The 15,374-nt window shown below is 42.7% G+C and overlaps 1 protein-coding gene across 2 annotated transcripts in view; it reads right to left on the bottom strand.

Moving 5' to 3' along the window:
* Positions 1-12,331, bottom strand: part of ESRP1 (epithelial splicing regulatory protein 1) — a 37,758-nt gene extending 25,427 nt beyond the window's left edge. For both annotated transcript variants that reach the window (XM_058833576.1, XM_058833575.1), the window contains exons 1-6: positions 11,950-12,331; positions 11,615-11,743; positions 10,759-10,872; positions 8,247-8,361; positions 523-621; positions 371-425 (exon numbers count right to left, since the gene is read on the bottom strand). In XM_058833576.1, the coding sequence (XP_058689559.1) occupies positions 371-425; positions 523-621; positions 8,247-8,361; positions 10,759-10,872; positions 11,615-11,743; positions 11,950-12,081 (644 nt within the window). In that variant the 5' untranslated portion in view covers positions 12,082-12,331. The remainder of the gene's footprint in view (positions 1-370; positions 426-522; positions 622-8,246; positions 8,362-10,758; positions 10,873-11,614; positions 11,744-11,949) is intronic.
* Positions 12,332-15,374: the final 3,043 nt, after the last annotated feature.

The raw sequence follows: 15,374 nt of genomic DNA, 5'->3' as shown, positions 1-15,374 counted from the left end.
ATTGCAGAAAGAGTGTAAGAGTTAGTAACTATAAGGGGTTATTTCTGAAACACTGCTTACATTCTTTGTTAATAGCACAACACACTTAGCATCCATTATAAGCACTTATAAGCAGAACACAGAATTCTCAGCAGCTAACAGGCAACACTGAAGCCTAACAAGAAAACAGGCTTGCATCTGATCATAGATTGTCTGTTCCCTTTCCCACTTGAAGGATCTAATCAATTCCCATAGCAGTGGGAAGGTAAATAAATATAATGGTAACAGCTACTGGCAAATTAGAAAGAGAGGACTACAGCTGATCTAAACAATAACTTTAAACAAAAAGTGGTGGGGGTTGAAACGTGCAATAAGAAGAGGAAGTACTTACCAAGGCCCACTTTCAAATTTGTAGTTCACCCTTTCTGGATCTGAAAATCTGTGATCTATGAAATACAGCACAAGTTATTCCTATTTTGTCATCATACAGGACAAGGAACAAAACCAAAGAAGGAACAAAGAAAACTCATCACAATTACTTACTGTATGGTTCAGATATTAATGTTAAAATAATATGCCCCATATCTTCAACTTGAGAGGCTCCATAGGGAAATGCTGAACTGCTCTTGTCAAGATTTAAATCTTTATGCTGGAGTTAAGTCAATTATCACCAAACATATTTCTAATTGGTTTCCTGCTAGAGCGACACACTTTCATGTTGTCCTTGCATGTTGCTTCTCAGGTAAAGGTTTAATCCATCTTCCTGCTGGGATACATTAGCTGCTCTGCCTTGGCCTCTAGTTACTGCCACCTCCAGGAATGTAAGGTTGCTCCAGACAGTGTCTGGGGACATGAAACCCCATCATAGGGGCATGTATTTAATATGTCTATGAAATATGTATTTTTGACAGATACACCTCTGTATGTAGAGGTGGAGAGACTGGAGCCCTGTCCTCTTTAATTAACATCCTCTTTAATCTTTAGGAAAAGATTTGGGGCAGGAGAAGAAGCAAACAATCAACTAAAAGCTCCAGAAATGGAGGGATATACCACATGCTTTTTGACTAAGTAAATTCCAAAGCAGAATAAGTATCTTACCACTTCAATAAAATTAATAAGTGACATCTTGTCTAAACCTTGCCTATTATAAGTCATAGCCCAGGTTTTGGGCTGTTGCACAGAAGCGTTTTGAGAACCTGGTTAGAATCCACCAGTCATGTTTTGTCAAGAGGCAAAATAGAACCCCACAGTCCACAGCTTCAGTCTGAAGGATTTTGGAAGTGACTGCAATTGAGAACAGGAATAGGAAGGCCATAGAAAGACCAAAAAACACCCCCACATTCATAAAGTGAGTCTGATTTAAGTTGCATATACCATCTTTTTTCAGACAACTGTAAAGAGTTTATTTATTATGGTATCTCCTGCTTTCCATCATATTTGCCCCTCTCCAACACCAGGCTGACACGACTGTAAGATTACTTGCAATTCTACTCCATTACCTATGAAGCAAATTTTTAAACAGGTTTTTTCCACTCACTTTCTTTGAGGACTGAAGGGTAAAAAGTTACAATCAAGAACAGAACAACAAAATAAGGAAATCTGGAAATAAGTGTTGCACTTTTGACTTGCCGTATCAGTTTGCATGAAGACTTCAGAGCAAAAATGAGAGTCTCTTAAACAAGACCCATTCTGACATGGAGATACAGTAATGCAACACATTGAAAACAGCCAAGTGCACCGATTATTTGCCTACATGCCGCCCCCCACTACATCAAACACATTTCAAATGCTCCAGAGCCTGCATTATGATGTTCAAAGGTTGCTTCCATAGTCCAAGATAGCTTCCTTTTTCAAGAGGAAAACTGCTTTCTCCACCTAGAGCTAAGGAACAATTGAGTTGTCAGATGCCTACATGAAGTGCAGGGAACAGAACAGTTTCTGTTAGAAACCAACAGCTCATACCAGCTGTGTTGTATCATCTCATCAAGAGATGAGCCAGGACAGATTTCTTTGTGAGATAGTCTTCCCTATTATTCATAGGATGACTGCAAGTCAGTTCTATAAAACAGATTTTTAAAAAATTGTTTAACAGTTGTCTTGTTGTAAGATGAAAAATAACTTGAACTGAATTAATGCATTCCTCTTCTACAGCAAGGAAAGGAAAGCTGCTGTGCCAACAAAATACACTTCAGGCTAATTTTATTTTGAAGCTTTGTTGGTTTTAAGTGTGCACTGGAGTATGGAATGTGAGAGGATGATGCTTAGTGTTAGAAGAACATTTGAAGCTTAAGTGAATTATCTTAGTTTAAAAACCAGTATACTTAAACCAGTGACTCCTCCCCTCCAACTGCTTGACTAGGAATAGCTTACTAGTCATTGCCTTTACCCTCTGCCCTCCTAGTACCTTCTTTGGGGTAAGGTACTGCAAATATTAAATAATTTTCTTAAACAAGCCAAAAATCCTGAGCAACCCCAAAGCATGGTTTAAGAGATTACAACTATGACAACAAAAAATTTCTTCATTGCAGTCTCTCTTCCTAAGCTTTAAACAAACTCAAGCTCACCTCTTCCACTGCCCCCCAGAAGTGGGGGATCGAAAGAAAAATAACTCACAGACTCTGACAGAAAGCGTGTCTAAGCAGCACCACACAAATATTTCTGGGCACTTTGTATATCAGAGCAGAGTAGTGCTTCTCCTCCCTTTCTTGCCACTGATCCCCCTGTAGCACCTAACAGCTCCACATGGGGCTTGTGCAGAGCTTCTGCTGTTCATACAGGCAACCAGAAGCTGCTGATGGTGCATGCGTTAGAACCTTGGTCTTGCCGGACCAAGTTTTATGAAGATCTTAGAAATGTGTTTCCTCTGTCAAAAGTCAAGAGAAACTGGGCAGGAGTTGCAATAGCTATTCCAGCAGGGGACATGCATGCACATGTGCTTGGCTGTTAGACTGTGCTGTCAGAACAGAAAAGACATTTCAATATTTCCTTTGTGCTGAGCCAAAGATCCCTAGAAGTGATCAGCATTCAGAGAGGGGAATGCAGCAGTGTGGAATGGGCAGGAATTTGAAAAGAGGCCATCACACAAGGAAAACAAACAAGACCCCACCTCACAATAATTTTCTTTGGTGAAACTGTTTTCTGAAGACACTGATCTATGGGAGAATTAGTTCCTGAAAATGCTCTAGTGTCAACAGAAGCTGGTACCAGTTGTCAGACACGGGGAGTCAGTTGTGCCAAACTCTAGAGAAATATAAACAGTGGAGGGAAGGAAGAAAGTCATCAACATTATTGCAGGCATAACCTCACACCTTCACCTCTGATTAGTTAGAAGCACAGCTTTTAGGCAAGATTGGAGAAGAAAATTGATAGCTTTCTGCATATTTAAAGAGCATGTTAAGTGAAAATTTGTGTTCTAATGAACAAGATTGACTACACAGAGGTAGACACCTATGGACAGAAGCACTAAAAATTACAGTACTTGGGGAAAAAATACAAATTAAATAGTTACAAACCCCATCCTTTGCTCTGTGAAAGGATAGGAGACCACACATGTGTCTCTGTACGTTTATATTTAAAGTATGCCTCTCCTGCGCAATTGGAGAAAGACAATTACAGGGGATAATCCAAGTTCACATTTAAAAGTGTTAGAAACGAGACATGGCTGTCCAGAGCTAATATAGCATCCAGATCAAAATTCTTAATGAAGCAACAAGCAAAAGACAGTCCCAAATAAGGCAGGATGGGAAACAAGGAACTACTTTATCTTTGTGTGCAGCTGCAGTATCACCTCCTGCAACACTGAACAAGTTAAAGTGAGCAGGAAGGAAAGGCATATTGTGTATTAGGGTGGCCTCTAAGATGGAAGAAATTTCTAAACCATTTCCTCAGATGCATCACCACAGCTTCACTCACTGCCAGTGTCCTCCTTCAAGACTTCTTCCCACTGTCTCTTCCATTTCTCTCAACTCCTGTCTCATTGAACAACTAACTTAACGTGAGATGACATGAAACAGCATTGCAATTGTGCTTTGCACTGATCCTTTCCCCTTTGCTCTGTTTCTTATTTAGGTCTCTTTAGACACAAGATTACATCTTTCTAAATAATACTTTGCATAAAGGTAATATAATATGACCCACTTCCTGAGAACTATCACAGGAAATACAAATAACAATATCCAAGATTCTCAGCTAATACTCAGTTATGGACTTTTATTGCCAGAGTTAAGCACTATTGGTTATAATTGTGCTCCACATTATTGTTTCCAAGACACTCAGGCAAAAACACAAAAACAAACCAAACAATAAAACCCCAAACAAACCAAGTTTCAGTACTACAATATCCAGCACATTAAACAAGCTGTTCTGGAGTGCCCCTGAGTTTCTACTGACAACATTGACAGATACTCCTAGGAAGAAGTTATCCTCACATATCCAGTTTAGAAGTGAGTGGAGCAAACCAAGTACTGGAGGAAGCAAGAGCTATTTGCCATTTAATGGCTTCTGCACACCCAATCTCGAGGCAAAGGATGAGTCTTCTGCAAAACTAATAGGAATAGTCATGCAGGCTTTATTCACTCCACCCTGAAGGCACTCACAGGGTGAAAACTGGCTCAGCAAGCTTTGCAAATCAAGAAGTGTAGCAAGTATGGGAGGTACAGAGGGTGCAAGAACAGCCCTACTCTTTTTTTATGCTTACACATTTAAAGAAAAAACTGTCGACAGACCCAAGTTATTTTCTCTGCTGGAACATGATCACTTCTCTCAAGTTTCATTACTCAAAATTTCTCATAATTGTCCTGCTGTCATTACACTTACACAATTCTGACAAAGTCTGCCAGAAAACTGTCTCATACACAAGGACTGTTTTGACACCATGAGTTAGGCAGCAGTAGCACTTAGACAATTACAACTAGTTTCAGTTCTGCATTGGTCACTTGGATTTCATAGCATTTTAAACATTGCTTTACCTTTATCTGAAAGAAATGAGTGTCTGTTGTGAAATGTATAACTTCTTACAGGGGTTGGGAGCAAAGATTTGCAAAGCTTTCACCTGAGTTCTTGAGTTTGGCATGGTTTCATTGCTGTATACAAATTTCAAGTAGTCTCCTGAGAGAGTGAGTCCACAAAGTACTTTCTAAAGGAGGAATAACCCAACCAGTTATTTAGTCTATTATCTCTATGCTCTTTCACAAGATGGTGCTTGCCTTGTCCGCAAGAAACATATAGCCAAGCACCTGCAATCTGGTGTGCTACATACCGAAATATGTATTTGGAATTGACTGTGCAGTAGGAAGTTATCTCCCCTGATAGCTGGGAACAGTTGTGCACATTCCCCATTTGCCTGTAATTTGTTGTTTAATCAAAAGTGACCCATCAAAACAAAAGCTTCTGAAGACGTTAATAACTTTGGTGTAGTTTAACACCCAGCTTTCTCCTAATTATTTCATACCTTAAAAGTTTCCTCTTACCGATCACAACCAGGTTACACACAGATGAATGGAGATGTAAATACATGAACGGATGTGCTCAAAAATCATTCCACTCCTGCATTTACCAGTCTGTAAATGAAAGTCTCTTGAATACCTAGTCTGTACCTTAGCTCCATACTAAAACCTTCTATCCTCACCAAATGCTAATGTATCTGTCACACTGTAGTTTCTGTGGCAGAAATCATGGAAGATTCATACACCCTCTTCAGCTGTGAGGCCAAGAAGCTGCACTTTCTACAAGAATAAAAAGAGCTCAACTAGTTTCTATGTGCTAATCTGCACTTCATTCCAACATACTGCACTTATTTCTGATTTTTTTTTTTTGTCCCGTACCCCAGCATAGCCATACATAAAGGAAGAAAAACTAAACAACTTTGCACACAGCTTACAGAACTAGTCTTCAGACTCAGCACCTGCTTAAACAATCTTTTTATCCTAAACATCGCATACATGTCCATGGTCTACAAATGCAATCAACCTATACAGCTTCTAACACTGAGGAGATTAAGTTGATATGTTTCAGCAAGGTGAGGAGAAAGAAAATGATCCTATTTGTCAATAAAAGAAAAACAAAAATTGTTTTACCCTTTTTGGTCACGGCATCCTCTGCTCCCACACTTTCACACAGTAATAGGGAAGAGACAGTTGATTTCAGCTATGTTGCATAAATTGCAAGTTTACAATTAAGAGCCTCAGCAGTTACAAAACAAGATAAGCCATAAAAATAAATGTAAAACCAGAATGAAGTTAGGTTTATATACCTTAAGAAGCATATCTTATCCAGAACTCAGACTCAAGATGAGTATATTTGGACAGACTGATGAAGCTTCTAGGAACTTGGGAAAAATATTATTGGCAACTGCCAAAATTACTCTCAGGTGGCACTGACTCTTTAGGGACTTCCTGACAGTCAGGTAACACAGGGTCATCCTCACCCTTCTCCCAGCAGGCAGGGAATACACAGTCCATCACCATGCCTTAGCAGACCAGTGACACTCCAGGTAGCTATAGTCATACAACTCCTTCTACAGTGGAAAGGCATACCCCAAACATTCACGTAGGGAGAAACCAATGCCAACTCTCCGAAACAGCCGAACTAACTCATTGTCTTTAATTTCTCCAGATCATGTCAAAGCAGTCCCTAAACAATGTATTAAGTTTTTGGCCAAAACTTTCAGAAGTCTCCATTATCCAGTTTCTATGCACCACAGCATTTATTTCACTTTTCTACATAACGATTCAATATTCTACTCTAACTGTACTGCTTTCCTTCAGAATATGGGGATAAATAATTTTTGCCCCTTCACTAGCAGAGATTACTCTTAATATGCAGATAAAGCAGAGCAGAATGGTTAAACACAAAAACCCACCCCATATGTGTATTTTATGCCCCCAACAAGTACAAAGCCCAGGTAAGTCTAGTTCTGCAGTGAAAGGTCAAATTCTTAAGCCACAGACATCACCTTTTAATGGCAACCACTCCACAGACACCAAAACAAGTCAGAGGAAAAATTATTAAAAACACTAGCGGCAACATCAACCACCAATAATAGACATCTCAAATTCCTTTATTCCTCGATACCCAACTTTTGTGACCACTATTTCAATAGCTCAGCAGCCCTGTGTCCAAGAATATTTTTGGGATGAAGACTGAGACTTGCAGCAAGAGGGGAGACTTCCAGGGAAGCAAGGGAAGAAAGCAGTGAAATTCACAGCTTCAGCTGTCAAGCTCAGACTAGGAAAGAGTCAGATAGGATGGGGTTACAGACCACTTCAGACTATTCAGAAAGTAATTTTAGACATCTCTATCTATCACTGAAATTGGACACATACTACTTACTGACTGCATCTTGGTACAGGTGCTAACTATGAAGCAGGGAGCACAATGCCTGTGGAATAGCAGACCACATAACTTTCTCAGTCTTTCCTGAGAAAGCGGCCTGGGAAATCATAAGGAAGAATTAAAACAATCCTCAGAGATAGAAAACAGCCTTGCAGGTGCTGTTTGTCAGTTTCTTGTTTTCTTGCAAGAGAAGGTCGAGGGGTGGTGTACCCCACTGACTAAGGATGGTAATGCGCTGGTGTACTAACCAATAAGAGTTTTACTTTTCTGTACTTTCATGTATCAGTCTATAAAAAGATCTGAGGTAATAAACCTTAAGGGAGAAAGAACTCTCCTGTTCAACTCATGAGAGAGTCTGTGTCGTTCTCGCCGTTCCCAACAGAGCGACATCTTGGTGCCAGCCAAGCCTCACCCTGTGAGGTGTAGCATGTGCACCTTCTAGAAGACTGAATACCACATGTTCCAACAGCATCCCTGCCTTAGGATCATTCCTGTGTTAGAGATTCACTACAAGGTCACATCAAGAACACCCATCTCCTCTCCTGAAAATTAAAGTGGTCTCCCAGTACCTGCTCTCGCCTAAAACAAAATAAAAATCTAACTCATGCTATGAAACTCAACCCCCAAACTTTAATATTACAATTCACAAGAATAATTTAAAAATAAATGTGGTTACACTAAACTGTGAAGTTTAAAGCAAGACAGCTATAAAGACAGTAAAGAAAACATGCAGAAGTCAAGAAGAAATACAGGATTTTCTCCATGGAAGCAGTCTTTTATCTTTATCTTTGTGAGAAAACAGTACAGCTCCGAGTCACTCATTAAAGTTATACCACCCTTAAACATGTGTTGCAAGCATTACTCATATACCTCTGTCCTAAAATTCTGCCAAGACTGTAACAGCAGCAGAGTCACTATCACTGTTAAAAGGATACATTCTGTCATGGCTACAACATCAAGTTTGCTAACTTCAGGTGAACCAGGGCAACACTTCTTGAACTCTTTCCGCAAGTCAAAAAAGGAGTAGAAGCATTCAGGTAGCAAAATATTCTGTAAAAGGAACAAAGTCAGTTAGGGTCAGTTTAACGTACTTTGTGTCTAGATACCAAACTTTCTAACAGTATCTTTAGAATAGGTAGGAAACACAAACAGTCTTTGCTAAAGAAAAATGCACTTAGCCAGGTACGTACAGTCAAACTTTTTTGCTTAAACAGCTTTCTCTTTATATTGTTTAATAAGAGAAATGTGCTTTTGCACTGCCAGAGAAACATTTGCCATTATTACTAAAGTTTCAAATCCAATATATATGTAGGAGAGCAAATGCCTTCTATTGCAGCATTTATCATCAATTCTTGATTGCAATTTTAACTGTATAAAGCCAGAAGGTAGTCAATTCAGTTTGTAGAATTTTAGTTTATAGAAAAGGCTGTTTTCAGAGAACAGTCACACTTCAAAGATTTATTTCCAACAAATAAAAAATCTGACTGTGCAGAAGAGGGTTTGACATGGCGCAGTGGTTGTCAGCCTATGCATGGTTTTAACTGCAGCATATCCAAAGCCAGAAGCAAGTTATGTAGCCCACTAAAAGTCACTTAAACCCTTCTTGCCCCACCAGTACATCTACCGCATGCTTTGAATTGTTCTGGGAGTGGAAAGAAGACATGGAGAAGTCTTAGGGGCAGCTGTTGAAACCAGCGCAAACCCTTACTCCTTCAGTTAGCTCTTCACCCCAGACAGGATACTGCATATTCCTTTTGGTTGTTTGTTGCCTGCAAGGCCTTTCTAGACTACACATAAAGGCTTTCTGGGATATAACAACTAGTTAGCATGTTGGCATTATAACAGATAACAGCCTATGTTAAAGCACATTTAGGGAGCCCAAAGAAAGCAGTTTAGGCTCTAAAACAAATTCTGCTTTGAGAACATTAGAGCTTATCTTAGCATATGGACAGGTGTATTAGGCAAACGATACTCTTTAAAGACTTATGAAAATATATATTGGCTTGCCAACATTTCCTGCTCTAGTTTTAGCATGATTTTCTTCCTTGATGTGAAATGAAGTTCCATACTTCATTTATGTTCTTTCGGAATGGCTGATGCCAATTCATTCTCTGAATACCAGGAGCTGCTAGACAGCTTCAGAATGGATATCTTAGAAATAAGTATCTTCTCAAGAGCCTACAGATTTCTGCCTATCTGGATTTTAGTGATGTCACACTCCAATCCCTGTATTAGGATATTCATCAAAAAACTATTACAAGTCTCATAAGTATCTGGTTTACTTAATCTACAGGCAGCACAGAGCAAATTTCAAATGAACAATTCTTAACAAAACAGCAACAGAAGATTTTGATGAAATCTTTGATTCCTGTCGGTAACCCTGTGATGATACAGAAAAAGGATCCCTGACATCAAACCAACTTAAATAATTGTAGGATGTGTCCCTTCTTTTATCCGCATAATTTAAATGGATGACAAGTTTTACTTTATTAGCCAAGAAGAAAGTCTTTTAAAAACCTGTTTCCACATTTTCTTATGTTACATGTCATAGATGACAAGTTACATGTATAAGAACTGTCCCTTCACTGTGAATAATGCTCACTGTTTCTCTTCTAAGCCTTCAAAGCTATTACTACTTAAAGCACAAACAAGTATTACAACCAAGCTCATCCAGTATCACTTTTGTAACAGCACAGACTTGCAGCAGTGTCCCTTCAAAGATGGGGCAGAAAATTGAAGGGCACAGAAGTCAGGTACAATGAGAGGAGCAGAACAGCTCAGTTACAGAGCAATACACACTCATACCAAACCACAAAATGAGGTGTTATTAATATCGAGGCAGTTATTTCAGAACCAGAGAGACTCACATATTGCTGCAACCCTATCACTAACGAAAAGCAGGCAGGGCTTCATAGCACTGTTAGCGATTTGGCAACTCTGAAGTTATGGAAAACTCCAGACCATGGGACTAATCATAACTCACAGCCTGCCTCAAACTACTGTTCCACTCCTTACAAATACAAACATTGCCCTTGGAGTGTCAACTGAATATCCAAAGATTGAAAGTTGCTATAACTAGGCATGACTGTAAAGTTTCAAAAAACACTTTATGGTTAAGATGGTTAACTATTTAGCAACAATCCCAAATCTCACCTGTTCACCCTGTAGAAGCTACAAGTAGTGTCAATACATTGCTCCTTTCTCAAACATTTAAGAGTATCTTCCTTCTGATTTAAAAAGGCATCTCAAGACCACATAAGGACAGGGCACTGTATATTTCCATTTTTATTTTACTTCCACACAGACAGGCTCTTTAGCCTAGTAAGCATATTACACAGGAGCAATATTTGTGCTATGGTTGTGTAGAACCCTCATACTAGAGGGAAGTTTATTTCTTTTACAAGAAATCACAAAAAGCACATTAAGAGTCAAACTTAAGCTACATACCTTTTTGGAAGCTTCAGGGTGTAGAACCTGCCTAATGTGCAACTGTCCATCAGTACAGAAACAGAAAGAAGTACCTACACCAATGTTCAGCTCATTGCTCACGGACTGATTAAACTGTTGGCAGGAACAAGAAAAGACATACACGTTACAGAGATCAGAGTGGCTCCACTAGGCAGTGTCATCAGCTGGCAACATGTTATTCCTGGGCAGCAGGAACATGGAGCTGGAATTCCTTTTCATTTAAGCCTACTCCTTCACTTCTGTAAATTTGTTTCTTACTAGCTAAGCACATGCTAACTTCCATAATAAATCTTTTCACAAGGAAACCAGCCCTTTTTCCCCCCTTCTAATGAGATATGGCTACACAGACAGCCCATGTGACAGAAGAAAATCCTTTTCAATATTGGCAAGAGCATTGCAATGAGACAAAGCTGGCTGCAGACAGCTGAGGCAGTACTGGAATCACACACACTTCCTTGGTAACCTAGAGGTTTCAGTAGTACCATCACCTTCCCAGGACTGATGAGCACAAGCCTTAACAGGGGACACCTAAAGCTGGCTTCTTCCAGCACTGATTAGGGCTCACGCTCAGTTGAGATTCGCTCAGGGTCCAGCATGGCAGAAGCATAGGGTAGGGAAATAGCTGACCCTAACCTTCCTCTATTGGGGTTCAGTGTCTCCCAAGCCAAATAAAGAAAGGCCCACAAAGCCCTACACATACAAGCTTCCTGGCCCACATATGTCTGTGGTGCTCCCGTAGCAGGCTCCATTGCTCTGATAGTGGGGATACCACCTCTACCCCACAGAGGAGCTCCCAAAGGAGACCAGCACTTAGCAGCCAGTTATGGGATGTCACCTGTCTCAATGCCTGCTCCAGCGGTGGAGCCAGTGCCAGGCTCTCCACATCCACTTGGGTGATCTCCTGGCACTCAGCCGTCAGTTCTGTGTGGTCAGGCCGGACCAGCACGTCATGCAGGTGCCCCAGCTCCAGAGAAAGCAGAGGAGGGGGTGAGTCAGCTCTCCGGGCTGGAGGTCCCTACCTGCAGCACCAGCCCCTACCCTCCACCAGAGCTTGCTCCAGCCTGGGACACCCGTTACCAGCCCAGCACCAAGACCGCCCTGCCCACATCCAGCATGGCAGGCGCCAAGGGGAGCAGCAGGTCGGGGTGCTCCCCCGTCGGGTGAAAATACCTCCTTACTCCTCAGGTCGACCACTTTCCACAGGAGCTGGAGCAGCTCTCGCTCGTCTGAGCCCAACCTTGCCCCGTTGGTGCCCGCCGTGGTCACGAAGAGAATCACCAGGTAGTCGGGAGACGCCGTCATGGTGCCACCGGGCCAGCAGAGAGGATAAAAAGGAGGAAAGGAAGAAGGGGGGAAAGAAAAGAAGCCGGAAACTTTCCTTGCCCCAGGCGCTTCCAAGCGAGACCCAAGCGGCAGAACCCCCTCGCTGCCCAAGGACCCGGCGTGGGAGAGGCGCACAGCTCCCCCGCCTTCCCCACCCCCTTTTCCCCGAGGTGGGTGGTAGCCGCTCCCACACCAACTGCACCCCTGGGAAAGGCGCAATGGCTGCGAGCTTTTCTGTGCGGGGCCGCGGCACCACCTGCCCACCCCCGGCCCACGTGGTGCAGGTAACACACACCTGGCGCCGCCGCCCATTGGCCCCGCCGGGCGGGGACGTGGCAGCGCGGCGGGGGCGGCAGCCGGAGTGCGGGGCCGGGATTGCGGACGGGACGCCCAGCGCGGGGCCAGGATTGCGGACGGGTTGCGGGGGCACGGCGGTGGAGGAGCAGCCCCGGGCCCCTGAGGAGCCTCAGCGTGCACCGACGGCAGCCCGGACTCCGCCGGGCTGCGCCTTCCGCCGGCGAGGTGCGCTGCACCGGGATGGTGCAACTCCTCAGCGACGGGGCGGGATCGCCCGGTCCTGCTGGGACATGTCGCAGAGGGCAGTTCTGCCCTGCTCCGGGCAGCTTCGTCCTGGCAGCCAGGAGGGCCAACCGTGGCCTGGGGAGCACCGCGTTGCCAGCCGGGCAAGGGAGGGGATCGTCCTGCTCTGCTCTGCACTGGGGCAGCCTCATCTCAAGTACTGTGTGATATTTTAGTCACCGCAATATAAAAAAGATAGAAACTTCTTAGAGAATGTCCAAAGGAGTGCCATGTGAATGGTGAAAGGCCTTGAGGGGAAACTTTATTAGGAGCAGCTGAGAAGAAAGGAGGAGACTGAGATGAGACCTCGTGACTGTCCTCAACATCCTCACAAGGAGCAAGTACAAGGTGTTACCGGTAAATTTACTTAGTATGTCTTTGAGTCCAAGTCTTTAATGAAGACATTGACAAAAATTGGGGCAAGGATGGAGCCTTGTGGAACCCCACTAAGTGACACAGGGATGCCACCCTGATGTCACCCCATTCACAGTCTTTACACCTGACCTGTGAGCCAGCTGCTCACCCATCATGTCACCTGGTTGTTCAGCTGTGTGCTGAACATTTCCATGAAGGTGCGCCTTGTGTGTTTCTTCATCAGCATTCCTTATGCTGGTGCAGGTTCACAGCTTGCACCACCTTTTATTAACACATACACATTTTTTTGGCAGGAATGGAACAGATGTGTCTCAGCACTGCTGGGGATCCTGTCAGCCACTGACTTGTCCCCATAGTGCCTGGCATCTTCTTCCTGCCCTACTGTGGTTTGATGCAGCCTGGTTCTTTTTGTGGGGACTACCACCAAATTCCAGCATGACACATGATGGCTGGAGTAATTTTCACTCTCTCTGGTCCAAGATTTCAAAATTGACATTCACTGGTAGCAGAGACTTCAATTTAAGGGTTTAAAATGTCAAATTAATCCTTCCAGTCTTTCACAGCAGTAGCTGAAATTTGCCACGTGAATCTGGTATCAGCAAAAAACTAAGATAATTGTGCCCTATTTGTCAGAGGTTTAGAGTACCTTGTTGCTCTATTGGGAACAGCAAGAAGAACGACACAGACTCTCTTGTGAGTTGAACAGGAGAGTTCTTTCTCTTAAGGTTTATTACCTCAGATCTTCTTTTATAGTCTGATATGTGAAAGTACAGAAAAGTAAAACTCTTATTGGTTAGTAAACTAACACATCACCATCATTGGTCAGTGGGGTATACCACCCCTTGACCTTCTCTTGCAAGAAAACAAGAAACTGACAACACCTGCAAGACTGTTTTCTATCTCTGAGGATTGTTTTAATTCCTCCTTATGATTTCCCAGGCCGCTTTCTGAGGTGAGACTGAGAAAGTTATGTGGTCTGCTTTTCCACAGGCACTGTGCTCCCTGCTTCATAGTTAGCATCCATAATACCTGATTTTCTTTGTGCATTTCTCTTACAACTTTTGGTGCATTGAGTAAAACATTTGTGAAGTAGAGGTCTGGGGTGTTTGTCCTCAGTAGTGGCTGCAGGTGATCTGTACTCAGCATCTGAGGAGTGAGGTTGGTCCTGACACAGGGAGTTTGCTTTGTGACCTCTGCTTAGCCTGGAGCAGAAGGATTCAATGGCATAGGATTTCTTTGTGCAGTTTCCCTTTCAGGTCTTAGTTTACTGCAACTTCTTAGAAAAACATTTATACTTTAGTACAAAAATCCAGAATGTTTCTGAAATAACTTCACAGTGGAGCACACCAGAGAGAGAGTTCTGGCTTGGCTGGCTGCTCGTCTTTCAGTGAAGCTTAATCATCTGTCCTAGGCAGTTTCTTTCTGAGTGCCAGCTTGGCTTTTGAGACGCAGCCCTTGGTGAGAATGATTTTTGGATGGGCACCTGTTCCTTTACTTGTGATTTATTGTGTTCTGGCTTATGCATTTTTTTCCTCTCTCTTCCACTTTACTGTCTCATGTCTCTGCCTATCTAGGAGCATGAGTCTCCCCAGATTATTGCTACAGCAGGCTGCATTATGTATAGTAACCCCTTTCAAAGGTGAAACTGTACCCTGGAAGTATTTTTAATTCCCATTATATCTTTTGGGTTACTAGCTAACCCTTGTTTTATTTATTCATTTGTTTATGAGGCTGTTTGTCACTAATTACTACTGTAGAACGATTACCTTTTATTTTTCTCTTTCTTGGCTAATACATTCCCTAAACCACCTGTTTTCCAGTCACAGTTCCCATTCCACCCTCTTTCTTGCCTACTTGCAGCATCTGGTTTGACAACATGCACCAGTTGGTCAGGTTCCTGTGTTGTTGCCCAGGGTCTTGGCATTTGCGTACTCCCATTCCAGTCACTTGTCCCTGGCCATTCCGTTGTCCTGGGCCTGGTTAAGCATAGTCTTTTCACGAAGTGTCACGTTCCAGATGACATCGGTGCTGTTATCTCTAGGACGGTACTGGGGTGCTTTGGAGCAAAGCGACCTCTCAAGGCTCCTCCCAGCACACAGCCGCTGTACTCATCTCTTCTCTGGCAATCATTTTGTTTCCTCCTGCTGTCTATCTGCCCAGCCCTTTTGCTAATCTCAATGTAACTGTTTTTCTGTCATTTTTGTATTAGTTCTGGTGATTTCCCACCACGTGTCCTTTTGTTTCATTTACTGTAACAAAGCAGTTCTGAAACAACTCACACCACTCTTCTTGCCAAGGAGCTCACAGCCCTCCGCCCC

The sequence above is a fragment of the Poecile atricapillus genome, chromosome 2 (assembly GCF_030490865.1).
Source record: "Poecile atricapillus isolate bPoeAtr1 chromosome 2, bPoeAtr1.hap1, whole genome shotgun sequence".
NCBI classification, from domain to species: domain Eukaryota; kingdom Metazoa; phylum Chordata; class Aves; order Passeriformes; family Paridae; genus Poecile; species Poecile atricapillus.
This window is presented reverse-complemented; position numbering and strand designations above follow the sequence as displayed.